This window comes from Haliotis rufescens, unplaced genomic scaffold (genome assembly GCF_023055435.1).
Source record: "Haliotis rufescens isolate VD_foot unplaced genomic scaffold, xgHalRufe1.0.p SCAF_17, whole genome shotgun sequence".
Taxonomy (NCBI): Eukaryota; Metazoa; Mollusca; class Gastropoda; order Lepetellida; family Haliotidae; genus Haliotis; species Haliotis rufescens.
In genome coordinates, this window is record NW_025963857.1 from 29962467 (window position 1) to 29975863 (window position 13397).

Consider the following 13397-nt stretch of genomic DNA (forward strand, 5'->3'; position numbering starts at 1 on the left):
ACCTTGATAAAGAATAATAATCCCACTGACTACATGTGGATACCGTCAGATGGACCAAAAGCACCCGTGGTTCCATCAGGTAAAGGTTATCGTGCCATTGTGTTGCACGTCGGAACCCGTGATCTGGGGCTTAGTGATGAATGTGAGCTAGTTTTCGAGGCGAATTATCATAAGGAACTGAATGGTGATGTGTTCATAGACTGGTTGGAACATCGCAACTGGTCAATCAAAACAACGTTAGTTGCTTTGTCATGAAGCACGCCAGTTATCATAACGCCCGGGAACCAGATACTGTCGCGCCAACCATGAGTAGTCTAAATACGACCATGCATTAATATCTTGCAATGTCAACTTCAGACAATCTGAATTGAAAGTTCCCCAACTAAGGTGACACGTGCACCTGTGAAAATGCACGGCCGTTGTGAGGTCATCACCTCGGGACAGGTGTCAGGTAATTGCCTCAGGCAAAAGGTCGTTTCATACATACATTATACACACACGAACATTTTTTATAAGTTTATTATCATTTCACCTGAAAATGTACCTTTCAAGGCATATCACAGTGCCAGTTAGGATAGGCCAGGTTAGGTAGATTTGCGTTATTTTGATATATGCTGTTTTCCTACCCATAGGATTCGAATTTATTAAATGAAGCCAGGAAAAGCATTTATCTAGCATTTCCTACAGTACCCTTTTAAGCTATAGTCCAGGTTTGAAGATAGCTACCAATGCATGTCGTAAAAGGCGACTATGCTTGTCGTAAGAGGCGACTAACGGGATCGGGTGGTGGGACTCGCTGACTTGGTTTATGCATGTCATCGCATCCCAGTTGCGTGGATCGATGCTTATGATGTCAATCACTGGATTGTCTGGTCCGTGCTCGAATATTTACAGACCGCCGTCATATAGCTGGAATAGCTGAGTGCGGCGTTTAATATCAAACAATCAATCAACCAATGCAAATAAGTTAGAAGCAACAAGCCAACCTGTTAGAGATTTTTGAGGCGCTTCCAGTTTTTGCGAAAAAAATCGATAAAATCTATGAATTACTTGAGGGAATTGTAATCGAAATGTTCAGTTATTGAAATTGGACATAAATTACGCCGTGCTCTCAAAACAAGCGGAGCCAAACAAACTTAGTTTTACACAACACACCAGTTGTTATTTTTTTGGTCAGACCCGAGAAAAGGTTATATTTATCCAGCATCATCCAAGCTCTGTCAGGATCTTCTGCTGGCGGGTTCGAATTCACTTTGATTAAGATCACTGGTCTGTTGGCACTGTGTCCAGCTCACGGCTTTCTTAAAGGCGCTGGATTGACCTGGCTCTTATTCCTATCGTTGGTACAATGTGTGAAGCTCTTTATTGGTACCTCGTTCGTGAAATCCCAAGAATTAACGACCTAAAACAATACTAAATGCCTCACTCACGCCTTAATGTTAAGAACGTCTGTGACATGCGTCACCTAGGGTCTCATCCTCCTGGCGCATGGGTGACGTAAGGTTCAAGCATTAGATCACATAGTCTCTCCATTGAAATTAAAGTAGGGGCAGTCGGGTAGCCTTGTGGTTAAAGCGTTCACTCGTCACGCCGAAGACCCGGGTTCAATTCCCGACATACGTACAATGTGTGAAGCGCATTTCTGGTGTCCCCCGCCGTGATATTGCTAGAATATTGCTAAAAGCGGCGTAAAACCATACTCACTCACTCACTCACTCAAATTAAAGTAGCCAACTTTGCAAAAAATCAAAGACACCTAATTTTGTTGTACAGAGTTGTGTCCCCTTAGTAGTGCCAGGTTCCGGTGATCCGGGTTTGAATCCAAGACTCGCCTTTATTATGAACCTTATGGTTTGTCAGCACACTAACTGTGCTCCTGGAGTTGTAGTTTAACTCCGCTTTGTACAGTCGCTCAGTCACATCAAGCATGTCAGCTTGATGCCGGTAGTGATGCAGGTCTTAGACGTTGAGCCCTTGGTTAATCGCAAGGTGCTGACCAAAATCATCTTCAGACCGAATCTCTGATCGCCCGATCACAGACTCCAGGCACGCAAATCTGCAAACCGAATTGTGGCGTCTTTGACGATTCGTCTCCTCGCACCCATTCTCCACTTACACTTTTGATTTCTTCATAGCTCAAGCTGTCACGCCGTCAAATAACTCAAATAATTTTCAAAGTGTAGTTAAACCCAACTCACCCACTTGTAATAAATCCATACATCATCGTGTGAAGTACCTGGATGGCAAGAATAGATCGTCTCGGATATTGTTTTGAAGTGATTGAACATATATATTTCTGCCATTTATGCAAACAGCGACCTGTAAATAATCCAGGCTGAAACAGTGGTTGACATTGTGAGCAACGCCCAACGCCATAGGGATACACCTGTACGCAGTCAGCCAAGTCACCGAACCTGACCAGCCGCTGCAATCAAGTTGCCTTTTACGACAAGCAATATGGTGCGGGCGAGTTTTCTAACCTGGTCCCGCGGGTCCGGCTCTTAGGTAGCATGTAGTACAGAGCACCCATTTGAAGCCGGAATCCCAGAAAAGGTCAAATGCATAAAAAGAAATGAACAGGAACAAACATAAGTATCTCATATATGTCATAAGTTTCTCATCATTTACAAATAAAACGTAAATAGGAAAGTTAAAGAATTATATTATTTATTTATCTTTAAATAGTCGTTCTGTAACAAATTGAACAAACTCGAATTCATTAAGTCGCTGTATGTGGACAGAAACTTTATCGGCACTATGGCCAATAGATGTTATTATAATATCGGCACTCCGCCTGACCCGAACAACGGATAACTCGACCTATTTGTATATAGTCCCGGGGACACTGAGTCAACTTTGCTTTACTGTATAGACATGTGGCCGAAAGGATAGCATTGGCAGGGACATTCCTTTTACGCGACATAACTAAAGACAATGGGTTTAAATGTACAAGAAGTGCTATAAAAGGAAAACAATGTTTCGTAAATATATATAGTGTCACGGACGTACATGTACAATACTCATTGTGGACGTGGTTCAGAAACAAGTCTATGGGTCAGCGTCAGCAGTGGACGAGGCTGTGCCCTGTACCACCGTTCGACCGCGTTCCGAAGGTGTCTGTTTGAAACCCGCACACCGGAAGACGTCAAACACTTCCTTCCGAAAGCGCTTGGATGACACACTGTAGATGAGAGGGTTCACGGCGTTACTCATCAAGGGAGACAACTTGGCAATGTCAGCCACAGCTTTTACGCCTGGAGACAACACGTTCAATTGTCCGTCAAACAAAAACACTATGACAGCGATGAAGTAAGGAAAGTAGCTACAGAAAAACGCAACCGTTACAGCAAAAAAGATTTTTGCTGATGTCTTGTGAGACCGAAACATTTTATTCTTTTTCTCGCATATTGTCGTTGAAGGTCTCCTGGCTGTGTGTATCTTTAAGGCACGATATATGGATATGTACAGGAAAGCTAAGGTGATCATTACAGCAATAAACACTGCACTCAGGATCGTCATGAATAACCAAAACAATGCCGTCCAGTCCATTTCCTCTCTGAAATAACATTGTGTAATGTTCACTCGCACTCCGTTGTCTTCAAACATGAGCTCTCTCCTGCCGTTCACAAATATGCTGGGAATTGCAACAGCAATCCCAACAGTTAAACCCAGAAGGCAAAACTTCCGAGCTGAATCCACGCTGATCTTCTTTTTCAATGGGTTACATATGTTCCTGTTGCGGTCAAAAGCAATAACGACCAGCACAACGGCTGAAGCCATCACTGTAGTCATGGCTACAAATGAACTTGTTTGGCACAAGACAGTGAACCTTTGATTCTGGTCGTTCAGAGTGATGACCAGGAATAGCGGGATGGTGATGCTGGCGTTGGTAAGGTCAAGGGCGGCTAGGACCTCAATGAACAGACTGAAGTTGGAGCGGCGCCAACGGAAGTGGTAAATGTAGATGACCAGAATGTTGCCGAGGATTGCTAAGACCAACATGAGACAGAGAAAGATGACCTCTGCTCCGTGCCATTTCCATAGATAAGAAGCGGTGTTTCTTGATACATCAGTGTAGTCGGTGGTTGAGTTTGGTATCATTTTTTCCGCTTGCACTGCCCTGTAATAAATGGAGACACATGTTGAGAATGTTTTATTGTGTCATTATTTCTCGTTTAAGAAATCAATATTGTTTTATCCTTTTGCTGTCTCAGTAAGTATTATATGGACTTGTTTGCATTCAGCAATATCCCAGCGATTTGACGCGGCCTGTAAATAATCGCGTCTGTACCATACAATCCAGTGATTGAGTTTATGAGCTTAAATCCACACCGTTGGGTATGATGGCACGCATTAGGTAACCGAGACTTGACCAGACAATCCACTGGCACCTACGCAATTTAGACATGATGACAAAATCAACCAGGTCCTCGAGCCTGATATTGTAAAAAAGTCGCCTCTTGCGAGGTTGCTGTGGACCTATAATCTTATATGGGATCCATACGGGTCTACATGGTCGAATACTAGTGATTTGTATACTTATTAGATGTATATTATATGTTCTAAATACAGGATGCTGGAATATGTACCATTTTAATGTATACCAATATGCTGGGGTTAGTGAGTTATTCTATAAGCCGCTTTAATCAATTTTCAAGCAATAACTTCATCATTACTACAGATGGTCATCCGGAGGTGACGTGATCTCAATCCCTTAAACATGATTCATAACATGGATGTGTATAACACGCTGGCAATCACTCATACCTAAAAGCTGAAGCAGGTATGCTAATTTTCCTTTTTATCATATCGTAGTATTTTAGAAGGGTAACTTAAACCTTTTTCTTTTTACATTTAAATGTTACCTTATATGCTTTCAAACAATCTTTAAATTTGGAATAACTTCTTTTAAAAACGTCCAATTTTGCAACCAATTTTGTGTATGTACTTTTAACCGATTATAGTGACATGCATATTAATGCTTATTTCGCCGTTGTAGCCATTTCACTCACCCAATTTTAGAATTATACAACACTTTGAAAGGGAAGACCAACTGAGGTGTCATTCTGTTTACCCGAAAAAATGTTATTAATTCTTTGATGATGAAATACATATGTAACCCGTGTACATGTATGTACCATATTACATTAAACTTCGTCATAAAAAAATATGTATTCATAAGATGTACTTGAATACAGCATATAATAAATCGCTGTGTGGATTCCGGGGTAAAAAGGGTCAATATGAGTGTTTGTGATCATGTGAGGCGGCTGAAGGGATCGAGTGGTCAAGCCAGATGACTTCTTAATATCAATCACTGGATTGCCTGGTCCAAATTCAATTATTGTCATATAACTGGAATGTTTTAGCAATGCCTTAAAAAAAAAAACATTACAAAAAATCATTTACGTTCACAAACATGATAACAGATCCAAAGCGCTGACACAATAACAATAGCTATACCCTACCTGAACAGTGGTGAGAGACGCTGCAGATATGTCGCAGTTGGTGTCGCAGTATATAGTCCCCAACAGCGTCTGACGTCTTTGGGTGTTTATGTCAAGCAACTATAACGTGGATGGACGTTGGACCGGATTTCGGTAGCAGATGGGGGGATGTTTCCTCTTGATCTCTCTTGTGCATATGTACGTACCAACTAGAGAAGATTCACTTTATGTTGGTAATGTTATCATATACATTGTAGATGTACTACACACCAAGATAAACAAATGCTTGGAAACGGAGGGTGCGTTTTGTGATCACAAGCTAACGTATGAGTGGTAAAGTGAATGCAAGTAATATTTGGGTTCAAAACATTACGTGATATGTGTTAGAATGTAAACACATACAAAACTTGTTTGGGATTGTGTTAAAATCCTAAACGGAATACACAATAATCCCGTCATTCTGTCTATACACACACAAAAAACATGAAAACACATGAAATGACCTATCGCATCACAACCTAAACACCATCTAAATACAACATCCCTATAATCTAAAAATATTCAGAATTAAACATGTATTCAAAAGATGTTACTTTATATAGCTAATTAAAACATCGCTGTGCGGACCGCGTTTAGAATGTAAACAAAAACAAACATGTTAAGGAATATATTTCAATTCTACATGGAATAGATATTTCGTTGTGTCAACACGTTGAGGGTTTAAACACATGAAATGAGCTATCGTATCGCAGCCTAAACACCATCTAACACAACAAACATCCTTATAATCTAAACATGTTCAGAATTAAACATGTTCAAAAGATGTTACTTGTATACAGCAAATTTAAAAAATTGCTATGTGGACCGCGTTTAGAATGTAAACAAAAACAAAACACGTTTAGCGACATCTTTAAATCCTTTACGGAATACAATTTAAACATGTATCAACAAATGTTACTTGCATGAATACAGCATATTAAACGATCATATGCGTCACTAAAAATGTTGCGTTTAGAATGTAAACAAAAACAAAACATGTTCAGGAATATATTTCAATCCTACACATTTCGTCGTGTCAACACGTTGAGGGTCTAAACACATGAAATGAGCTATTGTATCACACCATCTAAACACAACATTCCCATATCTAAAAATGTTTACGACAAAGTGTATATCATTGTGTATTATCCTAATACTCGAAACATGTTTAGAATTTAAACATGTTCAGGAAACAGTGCATATCACAGGGTAGTAAGTTAAATATGGATCAGCTGTATAACATATTGAAATTCGGTTTTGCAATACATCAGATCAAGCTATGTTTTACAATCCCAAGTTACCGCTATGAACAATACTTCAACCTTGAGCGGTAACACATGGTGAAGAGTGGAAGCCCATTAGTTACCTCCCCTTCCGGAAGTATACAATCTAATTTCTAAAACAGGCGGTCAATTGGCAAGCTGAAAATGAACGAGAGCAGATTACTTTTAGTTGTTCTGATTTGAAAACAGAATATTGATTTTTCGATATTGTCCACGTCACTAAAGATAGGTTTTAACAACCTTTTTTATTTCAAACAACCTTTTGAGCATCCTGGGTATTAGCAGTGACATTATATGCACAATGTTATGTTTAATACCCCAGACACAATCATCAAGAAAGTTACAATTATTGTGTCTTGCTTTTCCTTCGTTCTATTTTCTGTATTTATTGAGGCAATTCAACAGAAAGTAGTGCATATAATATACCATGGATAACATTGGGCCATAACTCTACATATATTGTACGTTTGAACTTACACTTAGCGTTAATTTGCTGACTTTGTTGATTGCATTTCATCTTACTCTGACTTCATGAATCGTTCATCATAATATCGATCATTTGATTGTCTGGTGATTGCATATCACGTGCAATATATAATGGGTTTTACGTCTCATGAATTTTCTATATGACATAAATAAACATTGACAAACCATTGATCGAAATGATGAGCAACGACCCACGCTGTCGAGGTACGATGGCACGGCAATCTAATTAAAAAACAATCTTATTGCTCGCTGCCGCTTCACAACGGTCTGAGCACATCCCATTACAGGTCACGTTAGAACGACTTTTCATACTCCAAATCAGAGTGCTGCTCATGAGATCGCGAAAGTGAAAATTCAAATGTGTTTTTAAATCAATTAAGCTCGAAAATGTTAGCACTGGACATTTCGAACGAGAGTCACGTGCTGTACGATTGATTCTGATCCATTCATCTAATTTTCATCACAACATCCCCCAACACCCCCCCCCCCCCCCCCCCCCCCCCCCCCCCCCCCAACCTACCATCCATTTGAACTGGTTGTTCACTGGCGCACAAGCATTATATTTCCATAGCCCGTGGGAAATACTGCCATACAATCTTGGTTATCCCATAAGGGATTCCAAAATATTAACTTCTTAAGATTTCAAATTTTGAATCGAGATATTTAGTCAAAATATTTTTCAAAGACTGGTCAGGAATGGAGGTCGCCATTTTCAAACTAGTGCCGTAAAGCTCGAGAAAATTGCTTTCTGATTGTCTAATATCGACTTCCAGTCATTTCATTGGTCGGCCAAAATTCGCGAATGGTCTTTCTGACGTGACCTGTAACGGAATGTCCTCACATCTTTGGTGCAGCGGAATCAAGCAGTTAGATCTGATTTTAATCACCTAGCCTGGTGACTATTACCATCAAGTCGCTTCTTACGACTTACACAAACTAGAGGAGATCTATTCTAAACCCGAATCCACACGTGGGGTCTGTTACAGAAATATATATTTAACTTTCGCCAATATTTCTTGACAAAATGTGTATCAAGGAGAACGTTAAACTGACCATTGTAAACAAACATGTTTCTCGAGAATGTTGTCAAATCTTTGACTGAAAGGACACAGTACAGGGAAATGAACAAGCCCCACACTTACCATGTAAACAGGAAAGGTATTTACTTCATCACTAACATACGTCACGTCCAACGCCCGTTAGGAGTGAGCTCTGCCCGATGACAGGCCGTAGACTGTAATCTTGAAGGGTATCGGAGTCGGAGATCTGATTTTTTAATCTTTCACATAACTATGCTTTCTTACATAACATACAGTCTATCATTCCTGTTATGCCCAATATATCTGCCGATCTCTATCCTGGGTTCATGCGATATACATTGAAATTTAGCATGGCCTCGTCCATATTGATAAATTGTTTACAATGTTGATACACATACCTTATCACCAACCGTTCTTGCCATACAAATCCAAATCCATACACTGATAAAATGTTTACCTTTGGATGTCCAGTTTCTTTAACCATTTACACCATACATCAAAAACATGTTATTACAATTTTTTACATACTTATATTTTATGACCCGTTTAAAAGTATTTATGTACATCGGGGATCTTCAACATTCGACTTTACAATGTTAAATGCTACGGAAACTTAACTCCTAAGAATCGTTTACAGGCTGAAAAATGCGCACGTTTATTGTAAGTGAGTAAGGGTTTACGCCGCTTTTAGCAATATTTCAGCAATATCACGACGGGGAACACCAGAAATGGGCTTCACACATTATACCCATGTCGGGAATCGAACCCGGGTTACGTGACGAGCGAACGCTTTAACCACTAGGCTACCAGACCACCCCCGTTAAGTGAAAGAATTCATTGAACCGAAAAGAACTTCATTAGAATGCATACATATACCACCTAAATATTTACTACAAAGAGACCGCCTCCGTGGTCTAGTGGTAGAGCGTCCGCCCGGAGAGCGGAAGGTCCGGGGTTCGATCCCCGGCCGCGTCATACCAAAAGACGTTAAAAGATGGTACTTGTTGTTACCCTGTCTTGCGCTCGGCATTAAGGGGCTAAAACAAGGACTGGTCGGCTCGGAGTCAGTATACTGTGTCTGAGTGGGGTATTCATGTTAAACTGCGGCATGGTATCTCAGTGGGCTAGCACTATAAATCGGCATCAGTCCGGTCTAGTACAAGCAGCCACACACACACACACATGTGCATGCACGTCGCTATATAAGTGCAATAATCTTGCACGCGACGTTAAACCCAATTTCACCTCACCGTATTTAAAACTTAACACCTAAATGCTTATATTAGAGAAAAACACTTTCTAACTGTATACCATCACAGGTCGATTTTCATATTCATCGTCCTTGAAACTATAACTAACTGGCACATGAATAATACTCATCTACAAACAGAATAAGAAATAACTGTACATGTTCAGGCTGAAGTTGTATTCCTGGTAACCAACAGGCTTCAATCCCTCACGCCAATTCACTGATGAGAATAGAGAATAATTTAGGGAGTAATACACACCCCTGCCGTAAAACGAGTCTCTAAAACTTGCATAAGTTTTCCTCACCCTTTGGATAGCGTTGTAAAATGGATTGCAGAATGAAAACACTGTATAGTTCTATACCCTTTTGTGTATCGGTACAAGCCAACCACTGCACCATGGTTAAGGCAAATAGGACCTATTAAACTCAAAATAGTGAGTGAGTGAATTTACTTAACCCCGCGTATAACAGTATTCCTTAATATCACGGCGTGTCAGCTAAATGTAGTAGGAATCCCCGAAGTGATGCAGGTCTTACCCGTTTACCACTTTGATGAAGGGGTACGGGTGGCCCAGTCGTCTAAGGCGCCGCGATTCGCTGTGCAGAGTTGCATCCCTTATGTACGCCCGAAACCTATGATTGTGGGTTCGAATCCTGGTTCGTCCCGATTATGTTTCTAGGTTTGTCAGCACCATACCCGTGCTCGTGGGTTTCACCGAAGTGGTAAACGTCTGCGACCTGCATCACTTCGGGCTTTCCTCCCACATTAAGCTGACACGCCGTGATATAACTAGAATACTGTTAAAAGCGGCGTTAAACCCAACTCACTCACTCACTTTGATGAAACCCACAAGCACGGGTATGGTGCCGACAAGTAGAGAAACTTGGGCGAATGGGGATTCGAACCCACAATAATATGTTTCTCTCTGCTCAGCGAATTGCGTCACGGACACATTGTAATATAAGCAACTAAATTGGCATGTACATTTTTAAAGAACTCCGCAAAGATGTGAACAGGTCCGGCACTAAATCCGCATATCCACATTTGATATCTCATCTCTTGTAATAGGAGAGTGAAGTATATAATGGTTTGATATGCCATCCACAATCTGACCATCATTCTCAAGAGCAACATGTTTACTTCGTGGATCTTGAAATACATCTCCAAAATGTTCATACCAACCTGCCACAGTAATATCGGGCCAGATCTCACAAACCGTTTGGATTATTTGGATTACTTTCTAAGTTAGCTTTAATTTAGTTCTTTCTTAGGCCGCATAGTAATACTGTATTTATTTCTGGCAGTTGTATTAATGTGTGGTCATTCTGCCATCTGTAACACTTCAACTGTCTGTCTTTCTCGCCATCATATAGCTGGAATATTGCTGAGTGCGGCGTAAAACAACCAACCAACCAACCAACTTTCTCACATCTTAGGAAGAAGTACTCCTCATCCTCCTCATCATACCATGGGTAGAAATGAGGTTATAAGATTTGATTTCCTGCCTGCAAAGTGCATCTTTAACAATTAGAACACCATCATCTATTTCAGACAATACATTATCACAAAACAAGTTGAACATTCTCTTAATGTCAGGCGAGAGTAAATATTTTCTTGGAAAACCTCTGCTTTGTCGATATCCCTCAGGAACTTGTCTGAATCACGGTGCGTGACACGTGATAGTCCTGTTTGTCGATATCCCTCAGGAACTTGTCTGAATCACGGTGCGTGGCACGTGATAGTCCTTATTGTCAGATCACAACGGGAAATGATCAGAGTGTAACCTAGATATGTTGTCAAAGTCCAGACACAGTGTTAAAACATTCCTGATGTAATTTTAACGTATAATTATAACATATATATTATAATAATAACACTTGTACCAACTGAAGAAACAAAATGAATGGTACCAATGCCTGCATCTGATCCACAGCTACCGTTCATAATGTCTAATTCGATTCCAGACATGGGTACAATGTGTGAAGCCGTTTCTGGTGTCACCCGCCGTGATATTGCTGTAATATTGCTAAAATCGGCGTAAAACAATACTCACTCACTCACTCACTCACTCATAATGTTTAAGGGGCGGTGGGGTGGCCTAGTGGTTAAAGCGTTCGCTCCTCACGTCGATTGCCCGGGTTCGATGTATGAAGGCAATTTCTGGTATTCCCCGCCGTGATATTGTTGGAATATTGCTAACAGCGGCGTAAAACCCTACTCACTCATTCATCATGCAAAGTTTAAGAAGCCCATACCTACAACAGAACATGATCATACGTGTTGATAATATTGTCCTGGATCTAGCGTTTCCTTTTTCAAGTATCATGAGTATATTGAGTGCTACTGGTAGGGCAGGACATGCATACGCATTTTGCGAACACCTGGTGTCATCACTTATTTTCATCACCGCTATTTTACCTTTTGCGCCCAAAAGAATCTGTTTCGTCGCACAATGGTTAATGAATGGTGTGTAGCTTTTTTCTATATACATTCATCCTCAGTATAATCGCATTCGGAACCCGTTCTTACATTAAAGTCGCCGCTAAGTAAACTAGTGACGTCACCGTGTTCCTCGAGAATGTCAAGTTGAGAAAGCCACACATAAATTACCACATACACATGACGTACACCACACACAAGCGATGTATACCACATATACATAACTTATTTCTATACCAATATGAACACTCTGGGTGAATATACGCACGGGCAATTAAAACATTTTTATTTATGTCACACAATCGCGTGTCTGACAGTATAAACAACGCGGTCTCTTTCAAGACCTTGTTCCCTCAATAAACTGTTAAATGGTTTCCCTTTCCACAATGTATGATATATTATGTTTACATTGGTGAACATTTTTTAATCTTTTTTAAATCTCTCATCATACAATTTAGAAGACAACCGTCATTGTTCCAAAACAAGTCACTGATTAGACCACGTGTGACGATCCGGGATAGCATTGGTCTTTAGCAACCCATGCTTGTCTTTAGAAGCGATTTTGCTTGTGGTAAGAGGCGACTAACGGGATCGAGTGTCAGGCTCGCTGATTTGGTTGGTGCATGTCATCGTATCAACATGGCCACATCCGTCTCTGGTTCGTCTATCCTTCCTTCCTCTCCCTGCCGGTCACCTCGTAACAGATCTGCCTGACGTGGTGTGCATCTGTGTGACTGTCACTTCATGGTAGGACTCAATTCTATTGAAGAACTTAGATCCTTGGTAGGACTCAGATCCATGGTAGGACTCAGGTCTATGGTAGGACTCAGAACTAGGGAAGGACTCAGATCCATGGTAGGACTCAGACCTAGGGAAGGACTCAGATCCATGGTAGGACTCAGATGTAGGGCAGGATTCAGATCCATGGTAGGACTCAGACCTAGGGAAGGACTCAGATCCATGGTAGGACTCAGATGTAGGGCAGGATTCAGATCCATGGTAGGACTCAGGTCAATGGTAGGACTCAGACCTAGGGAAGGACTCAGATCCATGGTAGGACTCAGATGTAGGGCAGGATTCAGATCCATGGTAGGACTCAGGTCAATGGTAGGACTCAGACCTAGGGAAGGACTCAGATCCATGGTAGGACTCAGACCTAGGGAAGGACTCAGATCCATGGTAGGACTCAGATGTGGGGCAGGATTCAGATCCATGGTAGGACTCAGACCTAGGGAAGGACTCAGATCCATGGTAGGACTCAGATGTGGGGCAGGATTCAGATCCATGGTAGGACTCAGACCTAGGGAAGGACTCAGATCCATGGTAGGACTCAGATGTAGGGCAGAATTCAGATCCATGGTAGGACTCACACCTAGGGGAGGACTCAGATCCATGACTGGATTCAGCTCCATG

The 13397-nt window shown here is 41.1% G+C and overlaps 1 protein-coding gene across 1 annotated transcript; it reads right to left on the reverse strand.

Moving 5' to 3' along the window:
- Positions 1 to 2650: 2650 nt before the first annotated feature.
- LOC124117214 (olfactory receptor 52E4-like) lies at positions 2651 to 5649 on the reverse strand. Its single transcript, XM_046478984.2, has 2 exons — positions 5469 to 5649; positions 2651 to 4120 (listed from the first exon to the last, which is right to left on the reverse strand). The coding sequence occupies exon 2, from the start codon at positions 4099 to 4101 to the stop codon at positions 3049 to 3051; it is 1053 nt and encodes a 350-aa protein (XP_046334940.1). The 5' UTR covers positions 4102 to 4120; positions 5469 to 5649; the 3' UTR covers positions 2651 to 3048.
- Positions 5650 to 13397: the final 7748 nt, after the last annotated feature.